At 36.3% G+C, this 17,420-nt stretch overlaps 1 protein-coding gene across 4 annotated transcripts in view; it reads right to left on the bottom strand.

The window, feature by feature from the left end:
* MRTFB (myocardin related transcription factor B) overlaps positions 1–17,420 on the bottom strand; it is a 93,304-nt gene that overhangs the window by 51,459 nt on the left and 24,425 nt on the right. For 3 of the 4 annotated variants that reach the window (XM_085302906.1, XM_085302932.1, XM_085302914.1), the window contains exon 3: positions 14,285–14,502. In XM_085302906.1, the coding sequence (XP_085159032.1) occupies positions 14,285–14,438 (154 nt within the window). In that variant the 5' untranslated portion in view covers positions 14,439–14,502. Of the gene's footprint in view, positions 1–10,546; positions 10,614–14,284; positions 14,503–17,420 lie in introns of those variants that run through there. The other variant, XM_085302948.1, reaches the window with a different exon arrangement.

The following is a 17,420-nucleotide window of genomic DNA, read 5'->3' as shown; positions in this document are numbered from 1 at the left end:
ACCCACTACACAGCAGAATTACAGAACAGGGAACATACTTATCCTTCAGCTACTTAGCTTAAAGCCTATCTCATTTTAGCTCAAACTCACCTCCCATTGCAATATAAGCTAGCATACAGATTAATATTTTAAAACACTGTTCAGAAGTCTGATCAAACACTACCGTAATGTTCAAAAGAACAACTATATGAAAAATGCAAGATTCATAGAACTGAAAATATGGATGACGAAATTCTTTTGCAGCCTGGGAGAGATGAATGCTCAAAACGATGTTGTGGTGTTCTCCATGTAACCAAATATCGTAGCTGCCAGACCAATGTTGTACAGTATCACACAGTTGGCAGGGGAGTCAGCAGGGGAGGGAGGGAGAAGACAGAGAGCTAACACCTGAAGAGGAAGAAAAGATACCTTAGAAGAAAACAGTTTTTGTTCAGATTCAGATATACTATGAACACTGAACATGCCTAGGCATTCTGCCCAGGGAACAGTTTCTCTTAAGTTCCTACACCAAGAATGACGTTTATGCCCCAGGTCACAAACACAACTCATTTCCAGATCTCCAATATCATCTTGTTTACTCAGAAGTCTTCAAGATACACAAATAAAAGCCCATCTGATAWTGTGGATATATTCGTTACTGGAATAATCAACAATACAGTTCTGTTTTAGAGACAAGTCTTAAAAAAAAAATCACAGAAATATGGTTATATTTCAGAATACTTTATATTTCAGAATAAGCATTAGTGAAACACTATCAACTTGTTTGTTCTTTCACTACTTTTAAAAGTCTTTTCCTTATTTTAGCAGTTTATTATATGACCAAACACAATCTACAAAATTKTAGATTTTTAAAAAAATTTAAGATTTTTTTAAAAAACATTTTACTAACGTAAGATTWAACTTTAATGCATACCTCATCTAAAACTCAAAAAACCAGGTGTGGAACTGCTGCCCACAGGCTGAGCACGTTCTCAGGTTGGGGTCCTTACCCCCAACCTACACAAAAAGCAACACCTGCAAAGGGGAGGCTCAGACGTCAGGCCAGAGCATCTCGTTTGAACAGACTCTGATGAAAGCAGGTTTATCACAATTCAGTGGAGGCATCTGACAGAACCTGTGAAGGTGAAAGGATTTAAGCAAAGGGCTTGCAAGCAAAYGTGTGTTTCAAGAATGTCAAACTACACAAACAAACAGCACTTCTGCCTCTTCACTCACTAAAGACCTGCAGAGCCGTTCCTGTGAACAAAACATGCACCTAAGCACAGGAGCGCTCCTTGGAAGGGAACGAGTGCACCCCAGAATGGCCGACAAATCTGGTTAAGAATTTCAATTTTATTCACCTTGATCTCTAAAGCAAATATGCAGTTTATTAGAATTAAAGAATTCTGAGTGTGGAGGACAGTTCTTTTGAAGTATATACACCTACAATTCAGGTCAGAGTTTCCATAAACAGAAGTGAAAAAACCAACTTTCACTTCTGAATAAAAATAAGAGCTGTGTTTTCCTAAAAGCTCAATAAACAGACAGCTCTCCCTAAGCTCCTTCAGGCCAGACCTTCCGAAGAACTCAGTGCCTAATATGCTCGGCTCTTCTGAATGTAGCTGTTCACTGGGTGCCCAAAATAAGAAAAATGTTCTTTGAAAAGTTCTAGTCCTCAGCTACACATATTTTGAGACTACTATCAAAAGAAATCAAAAGAAAGAATTAAAATAGGGAGTTCTATRGCTAGAGCTATTCAACTCAAACTATAAGCCCAGATAGCAGAAGAAGAGAAAGAGATAAARCATACATTCTCACTGTAGTTGGACAGTCCTATGAATATACTTGCAAGAAAGTATGGTTCAGATTTTTTTCCACTTTTTTATGTCCTTRGTGTGTGTTCTCCATATGAAACACTTCATGCAAAATGGCTGGCAAAGGCATGGGAAATACGAGCATGATGAAACAAAAGCAAGACACAGATAGTAGAGGTTCTGAGGAACAGTGCTCTAATAGCCTTATTTATACTTTTCCTTTTTCTTAAAAGTAACAGAAGTATTGCAATTTCTTTCAATTACTTTTTTTCCACATTTCATGCAATATATATTACTGAGCTATACTGGCAGTCAGCTTCACTTCCTATCCTATCGGAGTTTTAACAAAAAGCTCCAATAATTAAGTTATGAATTGAGAAAAATTAAAAGTATCTTAAATTCAAAGCTGTTTTTAAAGTGTAAAACTTCAAAAATGTAAGTAGACAATAAGTTTAACTGAATTCTAATTTTAGGAATTAAATTCCTAGATACATTTTTAAAACTGCTGACAGCACTTTCATTAAAATGTGTATAAATACAGAAGTAGTTTTTAATATTTAGATTAAAATTGCTGCTATTTTGCAGCAATCCCCTATAAATATAGGGGATCCAGTGAAGTGGATCTTAAGGTTTATTTCCAGAAAGGAAACAAGTATCTAAATTTTTGCCTTGAAAAAAATAAACAAGTTTTCAGTAACATTCAGTAACAGAAAAGTACAAATTGAATTTCAAAAAATATTAAGGGGCTGTCGATTTTAATCCAATGCAACACTGAAAGATTTCTTAGAACATATTTCGGGTTCTGCAGTGCTATCACACAAGCCCAGTACTTGAAAAATCTCTCTCTGKTATTAGTTGATAAAGCAAAGATTCTATTGCCAGTAAACCCTGACATGGAGTCACTGGAATTTAACTGGAAAGCAGTTGTGCTGACACCCAAACAGTCTCATTTACAGTCATTTCCTGCCATTTTTAATCACACTGAATTGCACTTTACTCCTGCGCAATCTATTCAAGAATGCTACTCAGTGACAAAATATGGACCTTAAAAGCAGAAGTGGAGTCTTTCTGCTCTTATTAGCACAAGTATATTTTGTTATTTTCAGTAAAACTACGTAACATGACATGAGTCATAGAGCTTTCTTGAAAACAAGTTTACAGAATTAGACATAAATAAACATAAAATCATTTTCTTTACTGAACTTTCCTAGTTCAGCAGCATTTTGAGAGTTAAAATTGCAAAAAGCATTTATATAACAGGTATGTACTCCCCACCTCAACATAGTAAGTGGCAGAATGCATTAGACAAGAGATATCAATTCTGTAACATTTCTGGACAGTCATCTGAACAGTCCAGAAAAATGACTGGAAGGGAAATGAGACAAATAGGTACTTCAAGATCTACAAACAAAGAAACTTGCATATCTTAGGGAATTTCCCTTTGAGAGAGATTATTATTTTCTCCAAGGTTTGCGTGTAGTTAAAGAGTACTTTATTGTATGCTTATGTAAAGTTGATTTGCATTTATTAGAGTATATGTGAATATAATGCTGCAGAATTAAACTGTGACAGCAACGACGTGATCCGAGTACCACAAAAATGTGAGGTATCCATTCCAGAAGCTCTAAATTTAGATTGTAGGGTTCCAGCTCTAACAAAGAGTTTCAAGACCAAGGTCAGTTTTCAAGACGTACTCTGCAGGATCAGGATAGCTCAGTCTAACCTTAACTAATTTTGAAGCTAGCCCAGCTCAGAGTTGGGATGTTGGATTAGATGACTTTTAGAGGTCCCTTTCAACCTGAATTATTACTACCTAGGCCAATATCCAATTTGTTGGGTACATAAAAGCTAAAGGTTCATACAAAAATCTGTGGTTCATGTACCAACAACCTACCAAGAGTCTACAGCAGGGCTGTACCAGAAACTGCTAGTGCTCTATAATATTCCTTTCATTCCCCTTTTCGATTTTTAAATGATGACAAATGGACAGTTGTTGTTTTACATGAAATTTTTACATTTCTTCATTAGTGTCATCTCCTAAAGTAACTACTATTAGGAATATATACTGTGTTCTACCTGTGCCAGTAGTAACAACTTTATGAGAAGAGCACTTGTATTTGCAAGCAGTAACCCAGCTCTTGAGAATAAAGTAAAAGCACAGTTCCATATTATGGCCAAATTTACACCTTTGCCACTGCCAGAAGTATGTTTTTTCAACTTCTTTCCATTGCTCCTTTTCCTTCCTCTCCACACGTTCCTCCCTCCTCCCATCCCGAGCCCTCATCACACAATTYCCCCTCCTCCCTTGTCCCGCCTCTAGTCTAATCTCACAATAACCCAACTCAAATTGTTGGCCTGCCAGAAAACAAGACCAAAACGTATTTTTTTTTTAAACCAGGCTATTTTTATGCCATTAAGCAGCTGCACTGGATAATCATGTAACTGGACATGTGCAGAGGTCAATACAAGAGATGCACAGAAAGGAGTGGAAAAGGAGGAAAGATTGAGGACCTTCACTTCTGGGGGAAAGCAAACTTTCACCTGCTTAAACCGTAATATGAACTTACACTGTAAAATTTCAGAAATAGCAGCAGAATAGCTCGAAGCTAAGTGAGTACCAACACACATTTTCTTCTATACTGGTATCTGAATAGCCAGAATGCTTTTTCCAAGAAGTTTAATCTTCATCTTGGCTTTCCTCTGCTGGTCGTGTATTTAAATACAGAACGTTTTGTAATAAAGGAAAGAGAACTACTCATATCCAGAGTAAATACTGGATGCATAAACTCTCTGAAGTGAACATACACCTGTTTCCAAAGAGCTATTTTTATAGCTGGACCACACAGAGAATCACACAGAAACCTATAATGAGCTAGAAACAAAAGTGTGGCTGAAACACCAGTTTCTATTCAACAACATAAAATAACCACCTCTTTCAGCTAAAAAAATGAGAGATTTAAACCAGAGCACAAATAAAGCATCAGTATTTCAAAACCAGATAACTACAATKCAAATTGAAGTAAAAGATACATGACAACCTTTTGTTTTGCTATAAAATAAATCAGTTGTGGAACTCACCTTCACAGGGTAGAATTACTCCTCATTTTAATTTCCATTTATTCCATTTATATTGCATAAAAATGGATGAAATAGAGAAGAAAAGCTTCTGAATGGAACATATCTGTTTGCTACTTAAACCAAAATTCAGTAACATCTCTTTTAATAATAACATATTGCAAAAGTTTTTCATAAACACTGGTTTGCTTGTAATCTAAGGAAATCAATGTTTTTTCTTATCGTCCTGCAATACAGGCTTTCCAATGTTCTGCCAGCTTTCAGAAGTTGGCAAAAAAAATCTCCATTATTTAGAAAGGGGAAGTGCCTAGCAGAGATTTTCCAGAATCACAATGAACAGGAACAATGCAGCAATATTGTACTCTCAACAATGCATTCTTGTCTGCAACTTAGAATATACCTGTATCTTTTTAAATATCAGTGATCTAGGGAATGAAATCGCTAACAACTGAACAACTTCACAATCTCATTAAACATGAGATAACTAAGCAACAATTGCTTTAACAGTAGATTTCAATTCATCACATCATATTCCTCTGCAATCACATTTAAAAAAAAATTGAAGATGAATTTAACCTCTAAAGAAAAAAACATGTAACAGTCCTAGGCATTTAATCTATTTCACTACCACCAAATTTAGAGGAAAAGAAAACTTAGTTACTCAAACATTTTTTTTCACCTCAGCTTTACCCACATCTTGATGAATGCCTTGGTCCTTCATACTGTTTCATTAATTCAGTTCTTCATCACTTAGTAATGACTCCTTCACAAGTATAGGGAAAAAAGTGCTCTGTGTACACAAATTAAGCATTCATTTAAACAATCCCAATTACATTTTATGCAATTACCTCTGTGAACAGTAAGCATATTAGCTTAAACTGTTAGAAAAGATTTAACAGAATTCCTACTTGTTATTACCTAATCTTTTAATATAATTAGTTTTTACCCTGCCTTCTTTTTTGTAATATAAGAACTGTGTTCTTAAAGCACAGCTGTATATATRTAACAGCACATAAGTGCATTGCTTCAAACACATAAGACATCTGTCAAACAACAGAGAGCAAATCTCAGCCCATAAATCTTATGCTTGTATTTAAAGTAAATACAGAAAATCAAAAACATTTGAGTCTCATCTTCATATTCTATTGGTTGAAAAAACAAGTAAGAAAAAATATTTGACGTTGTACAATAAGTCAAATGAAAAAATAGAGAAATTTTTGGAATAGCACTGTGTACTAAACTACGACTAAAGAATTCTGTCAGGAAAGCTGCAGACATGTATTTAACAAATAAATGATTCAAATTACTGTCACCATCTAATAGTTGCATTCTCCCCTCACCCCCTCAAAAAAACAAAACCAGTTTATAGTGATACTAAATTGTATTTATAATATTCTAACTCTCTTTGCTTCATGCACGTGATTATCTCCCAGTAAAAYGCATACAAGTTCCTTTTAAGGAACGACGTATGTTGAGAGACACGGTTTGCAGCTTRAATGAAAGATTCTCTAACATTTCACCCCTTCCCATCTACATGCACATATTTTTAAAGGAAAAGTCATCTATCATGCTGTGATTTCCAAGACTCATATAACAAATATGAAACATTAATTACTAGTTTTGTTTGTACTGCTCTACCTTCTTAYTGTACTGTCCCTATCACAAGCTAGTATTTCAATGGTAGCACATATGCGGTTATGATTTAGTTCCAACAATTACAAAAATAAAATTAATACAACYGAGTGGAATTAAAAAATAACATTCATTTCCAGCTATTCAGTTAGTTGTCTACAAAGAATTTCAGGAAAAGAAGTTAACATAAGACACTTAGATCAAGAGATTTCTTTAAAAGAAAACATACTTTCCATATCTTCTGTAATCACTAAAATGTCAAATCCTGTAACATAGGATTTTTTCATATATACCATATGCCTTAAATTGAGTCAGTCACAGGTCATGTCTTCCATCTTAATCTCTTCACAATAAGCAGATAATTAAAAAAAAAATCTATAAATCAAACCAAAATGACAGAATGTTTGTTTAGAAGTTTACCAAATGGAGTGACCCTGCTGGAATTCTTTCATGTAGCCTGTGAAAATGTCAGAATATATTCCGTTTAAGAGGTCATAGTCCCCAGAGAGCTCTGAGTTTTGGCCTGTATGTCTTTTCACATGCTTTAATATTTGAAAATTGTTCCTTGTAGACACTGACTGATGCCCTGGGAATGCTAGGATTGTGGGAACTGGCAGTACCAATGACAAAGACAGACTTACTGGGAAACAAGTACCTACTCAGTTGGCTCCCTCCTCTCATAACAGATAAGATGACATTCAAATATTTACAGGGGAGTCAAAAGAATACACACATTAGAAGACATTTGTTTTTCTGACATCATGTCTTAAAAAACAAAACAAAACAAAAAAAATAAATACAAACGTATATAAATTACAACATGCTCAATTTTTAATGGTCCCTGGAACATACATGTATGCTATTAAATAATCCTTTGTAAAAACATAGAGCATATGTTAAATTAAATTAAAAGGATGAAAAAACACTCTTCATTATAAACTGTAGTTCTAGATCTAAATAGGCTTTGGGTTGTTACTGCTGTTAATCAGAATAGAGCACATATGAGTGCTGTTTTCTGGATTCGTTGCTTTCAGGTTAGTAACTGTGAAACTGCTGAATTTAAGTTGATGTTTCCAGTTATTTTCTCTGTCAATATATTACTTAAACCAGAATGAAGTTTTTTGTTCTCTAGCCTTCCCACTATCCATTTTCTCTCTCCAAACTCTCCCAAGAAAATAACATCTAAGCACTGTAACCTAATATGTACTATGAGAGAAAAAATACCTAAACAGAGATCTAGGGGGGAGGAGGAGGGAAAAAAAAAAAAGAGAACAGGAGCATGAGCGAACTGTGGGATACAAGGTGATACAGGAAGACCATACCAAATTTCACCTGATGACCCAGCATCAAAATTGCAGCTTCAAATCTATTAATTGCACAAGGGATTGAGAATTTGTTCAGAAGCCACAAAGCTATGCCAATAATGCAGGTGTTACCAGTGCTATGCTATGAGGGAGCTGAAGATASGAGATAACAGATAAACTAATATATCCACAACTCTTCCAGATGCCAGAAAAACTCCCCTGGTACATCAAGTTTATCTTAGTACTATCACRAGGTTAAGTGTGGTACAGATTTTATTCAGTTATTTTGATAACTGTCTGTCTGGCAGCGGGTTTGAGTAGTCCTTCAGAGGAACGCAACAGACACAATCTGGAAAAGTTTTTTTCTATCTTCACGATAATTCATTCAGTTCCCCTACGAGCCCCAGTGACACCCTAGGAATTCATCATATTCATCTGACCTTGAATGCCTCAAGGTTCCTGAACACCACTGATCTTCAGCAGCCCAAGACACTGATTCTGTTCTTTTGAGAGGGTTGCTGGAATAGATGGGGACTTGCTACCTTTGGGAAAACATTTTCTAACAGGGATCCTACCAGTGTTGCTTTTTAGTCCAAGATGTTCACTGTCCCGAGGCTTTCTTCTGGCAAAACATCCAGGACTCCCACCTCTTTTCTCAATTAGCTCATCTCTGTTGTAGAGTATTAGCTTTAACCATGAAAGTGCATGATCTAGCAGACACCACTATCTTTTGCTCTCCTCCAGTAAAAAACATTCAATCCCCAACACCACMGGCATAAAGTCCTGAATCTTCCCTGATTTTGAGATACAGAAAAGGACACTCATTACCACATGGAGCAATACTGTTTCTTCCTACAATGCAAAGGATACAGCATAGACACACAGCATCTAAGGAGATTCACAACCAAGAGCTGAAGCAGGCCTACAGAGTGGGACAGGTCAGTTAATAGCCTCTGCAGTATCCAACAAATTATGCACCCATTTTATAAGAACATGACCAAGCTCTCATCTGCAGATGACTGCACAGCAGTAACTTGGGGAGAACTTACACATTTATTTACTTAGAAACTAGTAGCCACTGTCACAAGAAAGGGAGGCAAGGAAGCCACTGAAAAGCCAAGAGAGGTTGCTATAAAACCTAGAAGGCAGGATGTTTTCACTTTACAGGTACCGCTACGATTTCATGGATCATGACAGCAAGGCTTTCACTCCTMTCTCTCCCAGCCAAGGCAGCGTGCTCATCAGTACTGCAAAAGCACTAAATTCAGTATGCAAGCTTGGTTCATGCAGTGCTTCCTTTTTTAAYGGCAACTGCATGTGCAGTTCCTCCACACCCACTGGCACTGAAACAACAGGTTGGAAGGCTGCAAGCAGGATCATTCCCATCTACCCTCCTGCTGTCAGCTCCAGACAGTCTCTACCCTTCCCTTTCCTGCTGCCTCTCAGATAGGTACTGGTACAGTTTGTGGGTAGCAGATTGTCTGACTAGTACCTCAGCTATGCTGCGCTGCCGCTACTTTTATCATTCTTCCTTCACTGCAGCCCAGGTAAATGATACCTGGTCACCAGTTTCTTTCTCCTGCCCCCAAAGAAGAGCTTCCTTATGCCACCTTTCTCCTCCAGCAACCACCCCACCACCCTTCCTAAGGATACAGTAGTTAGACAAAGAAAGCAAACACAAATGAAGTGGCTCTGATCCAGAGAGCCCAATCAAGCATCCTTTAGGCAGAGATGCAAACCAAGAGCCTCTACAGCTCTACTCTCTATTTATGTGATCAGTCCAAYTGCTCCCACGACAGATGTGGAATACACACTATAGTGCTGCCACAAGACTGCCCAGAATCACAGGCTTGTTTCTGCTATTATCCACTTCTTAGGATCTTAGCAGGCGATGAGTAGAGAACAGAAGTATCTAGAGCTGCCCTTGAACCCACGAAAAAGTGATTTTTGCTATTCTTCGGCAAGTGGAATGAGTTGGCCTCCACAGAACACACAAGCCACTAAGAACACAAGCTTTGGTAAGCTGGGCACAGGCTGACAAAATGTCTCACATATATTGCCTAATTACCCAGGAATAGATAGATGGCTAATGAGACATTCAAATTAATTTCGTTAATAATTCGGTATCGCCCACAGCTGCTAACTTCAAAACAGTTGGTCAAAAGAAAAAGGGAACATAAAACATATCGGGATTCTTTGTTATTACACAGAAATACACATGCTGAGGTTACCTTCTGTAAACAATTTTTTGTTTTAATCTCAAATAATTAAAAATGACTGCTTGCTTTAGAGATGATTCAGTTAAAGTATTTCAGCTCTGTGATATAACCTTCATCTAGAAAATTCAACTTGAAAACTCCCATTACTTGGCCAATAATTAAAATATGAATTGCTTAAAATTTGTATTTCACAGACTCTTTATGATGGAAGACATCTGTCTGAAAAAATGACATTTGAGAGGTGGGAATATTTTGCTGCCCTTCTCTCTCCCACTTCCAAAAGAAATGATCCTTTTGTCTCCATTCAGGGAGTAAGCACCTGCATTCAGTAAATAGCTGGAGAGGCATTAAGATGCTATTGCCCTCCAATTGTTTGTTATTAATTTCCTATTGGAAGTTACCTCCTCTTCAAGAGTTGGCAGAGCACATAAATGCTCTTTTGTCCATTCAAGGGACAACAGTTCCAGCAGAGTTTAATCTAAACCATGAGATTTTGCACCAAGAGATATTGAGATATGCTCACGTGAACTGTTTTGCTGGTTCTGCTCTATGACTGTGATCTCTGGGGGCACACTGGGCAGGGGAAGAGAAGTAAGCTGCAAAAAAGAAAGGATGAAGTAGTAACATCTCAAACTACTGTTGGCTCATCTGGCATGTGCCTGCAATTCCTCTGTATGTTTCCATTGCCCTGCTGTGGTTACCTCCATATAAACACAAAACAAAACCATAAGCCTCCCACACTTTCAGTATGATTGAAAAAAAGCAGGAAATGCAGTTTCTACACTAACTTGTAGAAGCCAGCTTAACAACACTATGCAGAACTATACTAGAATAACCCAGCCACCTACTGGACTACGGCCACAAGAGATCATTTAAGTAAATAAAAAGTTTAAAGGATCACCACTGAAGTTCACAGTAAGCATAATGCTTCCTGCAATAAAAGCTTTACCAAAAAAACCCTTAAACATTTCATATTTTTTGTACTGAATGCCATTGCACTTTTGTGTYCTAAAATAGTTATACTTACAGGTTTTATAAAATATTGGTACTTTAAAATACTGTTCATGAACTCCAATTTTGGTAAAAAGTCAAAATAATGACTAAGTATTTAAATTATTTTTAATACAGATACATCCAATCCAAATTCACTTTTACAAATCTCCTCCTTTGATACTCATAATTTCCAAAAATTCTACTRTGAATTTTCCCATTAACCAAAATAACTAACTTCGGAAATACAAGTGAGCAATATAGTTCGGGAGCTGTGGATGATCACAGTGTCCAAACATCTTTTTGTTGTACTAAGTGATTTGAACACAAATATCCTTTTTTTCCCTAAGAAACAAGAACAGACAGCCAGCATAAAGTCAGTTATGAAGTCAGATATAGTCARCTATTTCACATAAAGGCAGGAGAGGAACTAGGCTGACTCCCTGAACACATTCAGAAGTTATTTAAATACTACTAAAATGGCATTTGCAACAAAGCCTAAATAAAAAAGTAGGATCTCAGTGAACTGCCTGTTTCTATCATGAAATAAAGTATACACTTAGACCAGTTAACCCCTTGATGGGTTTCACAGAACAAGATGTCTCACTCGGAAACTGCAACAAGAAAAGCTACTAGCTGGGTGAAACAAATCTGGAATTCTTCAGTTTAACATTCTCGCAGTGACAAGATGCTTAAGAAGATGTATAAAACTGAATAAAAATTCTTTATCATGTCTAGATTGTACTTGCCCACATTAAAATAAATAAATAAATAAATTCTTAATCTGCTTCACAGTTCTCTTTCTTGAGCCTTTTCCTTTTTCTACTGATACCAAAGGGTTGAACTAATAATTGCCTTGAAAACGATGCCCAAACATTGCTCAGCCTTTTGGCCAAGCCCAGCCAGATGACTTAGTCTTTTTAAAAGACAGAGATGAAATGCAGTCATAGCCTTAACATGCRAACCTCATACAATTAAGTCTCTTCAGACAGGGCATTTAAATCTTTGTGGAAGGCCTGTTCCTGCRTACAGACAAATGCTCCAAAGAGCTCTAAGTCATAGGAGGAATTACATAAATAATGAAGAGAAGGGTAACAAGGTAAGAGATCTCAAGTCATCTGGCACAGAGAACAGAAAGGCAACTTCTCAACTTATTTTTCTTTCTGCCCCTCTCTTTTATTTATAAAAACCTCCTATGTCCTTTCAATAACCCAAAGGCTGTAAGCATCAAAGTCTTTTGCAGCTGCCATGTCTTTGTAATAAAAAAATGTAACTGCTTATATCTGAAGCCAATTTAAAACCTGCCTATAAATTACTGCACTAATTCATGAAAGTACAACGATACTTTCAAGTTATGGGAAGAACGCCCATCAAGATGAAAAACTGCCTGATACAGAAGAACTAAAAGTGAAAGACTAAACAACAAACTTGGACAAGAAATTTGGCATCTGAGCTGCATACTTAGTTTGACTGCTTGACAATTTACCTCTCTTACTAAAAGCAGAAAAAAACCCCAATGAAATTAAGTGAGCAGAACAAATACAGACACAATGAAGCCATAGCAAGGTCGGTCAGGTGAGCAATTTACAAGCCTACAATCTTGCAAGGGATGTTTGCTGTTTAATTTAGTGAGTTCTTATGTCAGAAATGAAAACCTGACTTACTTAGATTTAACATACACACCTGAGTCATCCATTTCAGTTCTTACTGAATGGGGAAAAAAAATGTGAAAGTACAATTACACATAGGATGCAAAAAAACCACTACATTCGCTTTTTGATGAGGTTTGTGGGTTAAGTATTGGCATTTTTTGTCTCTCTATGAACAATYAGTGCTAAAAAAAGATGCTTTAAATACTTTTCCTTAAATACCTAATTCTGTTGCTTCCTTGATAAAAGATAAAAGGCTATGAATTAATCTTATAACACGTACATCCATACCAGAATCTATTTTCAATTTGATATCAGATAGTCAACCATGAAAACTAATGTCTTCCAAGTTACAGTTACATTTTTTTTTTCTGCTTCACAGAAAATCATTCTTAAGTATATAGAGTCAAATGTTAAGAAATTATATACAGGTCCCTTTATTATTATTATTTAACAAATTATGTCAGTTAACACAGCATTGAAAATCTTCAGATGTGGAGAAAAAATAAGAAAGCAATTGTAAAACACAAGCTGAAAGTGGCAGTGGTATTCAAAGTGGTAGTGGTATTCAAAGTGGTAGCCATTTCAGGTTTATATAAGCTAAATTTAAGTCTGCCTGCTATCCTATTTTTCCTTTATTACTTTTCTTAAATCTTTCTTCAACTACTATCTAATATCGAAGGCATTCACGCAAGGCACCATACCATTTGCACCTCACTGAGCAAACAGCAGCATTTTGAGTACTGTTAACATTCCATGTCTTTCTGAAACAGCACAACTCAGATCTGTCTCCAGGTGTTTTATATACATATAGCCTACTTACATTCCCCAACTTGTCCTGCTTTATGATAGATATTTGGATAACTTTCGCCTTTTTTAATTATGCTTATACCATTACACATGAATTCATTAATAGCTTACTGCAGCCAAACTGATGTAAAAAAAAAGGGGGGGGGGGGAAGGAAGGGGAAAAAAGAAGGAAATAAGGTTTAAATTACTAACTTCTTCCCAATAAAAATGAGCCTACACTTAGATTCAGACCTAATTCTTCCTGATGCTTACTGCAGCAGTGGAAACACTTTTCTACTAAGTTGCCACACCAACATCAACAATGAGGAAAGATACTGGAAAGATTCCCTAAACTTAAATTTCATTTTTCTTTCATTGTTTATCCTTAAACTATATGGTGAAATAAACTATCTAGGATGCAATGTGAAACTTCAATTCTGTATTGTGGAAAAAAAAAAACCCAAGTATTCTTGATAATTATCCCTTTTCGTCTGACAGTACTATAACTCCTTCCAAAAATATCTCATTAATACTTGTATTAATCATTGGCTGTAGTTTAAAAACTATTTAAAAACATAAATATCTCCATGCTATATGCTTCAACAAAATGTTCCACTTGGAGTTTCAAAGTCAGGCTTAAAATTGGCCATGAAAACTGAAGCTAATCAGGACAGATTTCATAACACAGTAGCACTTTAACTCTATTAACATGAAGGAAGAACAAATGAAGAGAGTCAGTTATTTTATTAGAATAAAACAAATAAACATCATTATTCCCACAGAAAACATTTAAGCAACATGGAGAAAACGAGAACAGCTTCTTTTGCACTCACCATTCTTCCGTTCATTAAGGGGAGGTAAATACTGACTGGGCTGCAATGAGAGTTCCTGAAACTCATGTGCAACTGCTTCACTATGAGGACTAGGAGCAAGACGTGTTAGCGATCCAGAATCATCCTCAGCATCCGCTGTCCCTAAGTGATCCATTGCGTTAAGTCGTCTGGAGACAGGGAGAACAAGCCGTCTCTTAACCACGCTATAGTCGATTAACCTAAAAAAAAAAAAAAAAAAATCATGTAAACACATTACTGCTTTTTTTTGTTCAGCTCTCTCACCCACAAAATTCAACTTTGAAATGACATACACACTACCTACTGATTTTCCACAAATAATACAGGTTTGCAGAACTACAGCTAGGAAATGTTGTTACAAGTAATTTAAACGGTCACCTGGTTCTGAGAAGCCGGACTGTTTCTCTGYTTGCTTTGACAGAAAAATTGCACAGTATTAACAGCCAGTATGGATATCCACTAGTTTCTGTGACCTACCTTCTAGCAAGTACACAGTTTACCAGTGAAATTAATTTTCTTTTTTTCAGTAACTTACATCAGAGAATGGTAAAATGATTAATTTATACATCATAATATAGAGACTATTTTTAATTTTTCAAAACACTGCAAAGCTTTCCTTAGGATCAAAATTCAACTTAGTATTAATACAAGAATTCCTATCCCCAAAGTACAATGTAAAAATTACGTAATTTTTAATCTCTCTAATAAGGAAAGTTCGTTGTCATAAAAATTTACTAATTCATTTCATTGCATACTAGCCACTCATAGTATAATACTCTACAGATTAGTGTAAAAGTCCTAATTCATTATTAATTTCTWTTCTATCATTAATGTGGTACTAAATTTCCAGTGGGAAGAGAGGAAAGTATGAGTTATTGGGTCAGGCTTTTTATAGCTACACAAAACTCTATCGCACCACTGAAATTTCAATGAAGTTTATTGGTCCATCCCTAGACTCTTGGAAATACTTTGGCCACAGTCACAAGGATGTGTATTTTTACAGTTACTCAATACAAGAATTCACATTATTTGTAATATATTTGCATTTCATCAAAAATGAAGCTTTGAAAAATAAGCCAATAAACTAATGATTTTAAAATGCAGCCTTGGTGAATAAATCCCACTTACCGCAGAACAAACTCACACTCATGTTTCATAAATCTAACATTTGTAAGTAGAAAGAGCATTAAGAAGAACCTCACCATGCCCCATACAAATCTCCACTTGTCTGTCTGGTGTTCAATTGTGGCAGTGAGCTGACGAGAACAAGGACTCGTGCTGAGCCCACCAACGCCCCAYAGTAACACACAGCCATGGAGAGGGATTGTCATAACTCTGTTCTGATTAAATAATCTGCCTTCCAGCAGGCAAATTCTGTTCCTGTCCTCAGTCTGTCACCTCTATTAAGCTTTGCTATCCGTAAAACTCCTGGATATGCTGTTAGGCTCTCCCATCATAATTTCACTACCACTATAGATTAAATGATACTGCCACCTGAGGACAACCACCTTGCAAACAACTTGTTCTCATCACTGGAACACCTCTCACACCAGTGAGAGGGAGGGGATGGTACAAAGGACAGGACAGGATAGTTACAGTTGCTTCTTCTAACAGCAACACTTGCTTGAAGTGACTATATACCTAGAGCCTTAGTTCCCTACTTGCCCCTTTCAGCTTATTTCTGTCCTATTGGCTTTCAGTTACCATGGCATCTTCATAATCTCCAGCCACCAGCTAACAGGAAGTATCGGGTGTTTTACTTCCTCGCCCTTTTCACATCTCAGGTCCAAAACAATTTCCTGCAGTACTACAAAACAGTGATTTTTAACAGCTTTACAGTTCTAACAGGAACTAACAAGAATGCAACCACTCCTCTTTAAGACTATTGGAAGTATTCAGTTTCTTGAAATGCAATTTCTTTTGGACCTTAAAGCAGCAAAAAAGCAACAAATAAGAGGTGTGCTATTAAAGGTTCCAACCAGCTTCACTGAATTCATTACTGAGTGAGGTCCAAAGGTAGTACTCCATTTGAAACTTCATGGTGTTAGGTTCACAACAATGGTTTAAAAATGATACAGATGACACATAATTAAGACCGACAAAAACAGTCTCTCTCTTCCCTGCCTCCCCCCAGCCGCTAAACATGCCCTTGGAAGTACTAGTTAGCATGATACTGTGAAACATGAAAAATGTCAAGAAATTAAGATACAGATGGAAAGCAAGAATCAATACACTAATGCAAGCATAGGCTTGCGAGAATAAACAAAGTTCATAGATGAAATGAAGTAAGAAAGATTTACAATTTTCAAACGCATCTTAACACAAGATGCTACRTGACCAAGAAGTTTTAGACAATCTACATCCTACAACTCCGTCCAGTTTCTGAAAGCATTCCAAACTCCCTGTTACTGAAGGGTACCTCCACAGACTGCTCTTAGTTATTTCAAATCCCTTATCAACTAACAAAGAAAGGCCTTAAGAGAAATACATACACACTGCTTAAAATTGTGACTGCTCTTCTAGCATAGTGTTCAGGAGGAAAAACAGTCACTGCTAGAGTGAAACATGTCCACTAGAACTATTTAGCAATTCCTCTTCAAATAACTTGATCTTTTCTTATCAAATTTGCAGCATACTTCCTGAATAAATTAAAAGGTTTCACACTTGCTAAATAACTGAATCAGTATCTAGAGAAGGGCAACAACAAAACGATCATTAGATTCTGTCAATACATCATTTGCAAAACTTTCTACTACCAGTGTCTCTGAAGCTGAATCTATTAATCACCTTTTCTATGCATCTATATGCAACGCTGGCTGAATCACCCGTGACTACCATGATTCATCTTGCAACATTAAAGAATTCTCCCTCCCAAAGGTGAGGCAAAAAAGTATCTCTTTTCAAAAAAAGAGAAATAAATAGCAAGTTGAATAGAATAGGTTTTCCAATGGACCATTCCAACTTATCACACTAGAAATATGAGACAAAAATCTAAGCTTCATAAGAAAACATGGCTGGGAAGCATAGTACAACGAAAACTGGTCAAATAAACACCAGAATTCTAATCTTTAAAATATTTTTTTAAAACATTACATCGTTTAAGCCCAAAGTCCCAATT

The sequence above is a fragment of the Rhea americana genome, unplaced genomic scaffold (genome assembly GCF_003343005.1).
Source record: "Rhea americana isolate MKP2758 unplaced genomic scaffold, rheAme1 scaffold_10, whole genome shotgun sequence".
In the NCBI taxonomy this organism is placed as follows: Eukaryota; Metazoa; Chordata; class Aves; order Rheiformes; family Rheidae; genus Rhea; species Rhea americana.
The sequence above is the reverse complement of the archived record's forward strand: the minus strand, read 5'-3'. Positions and strand labels throughout refer to the sequence as shown.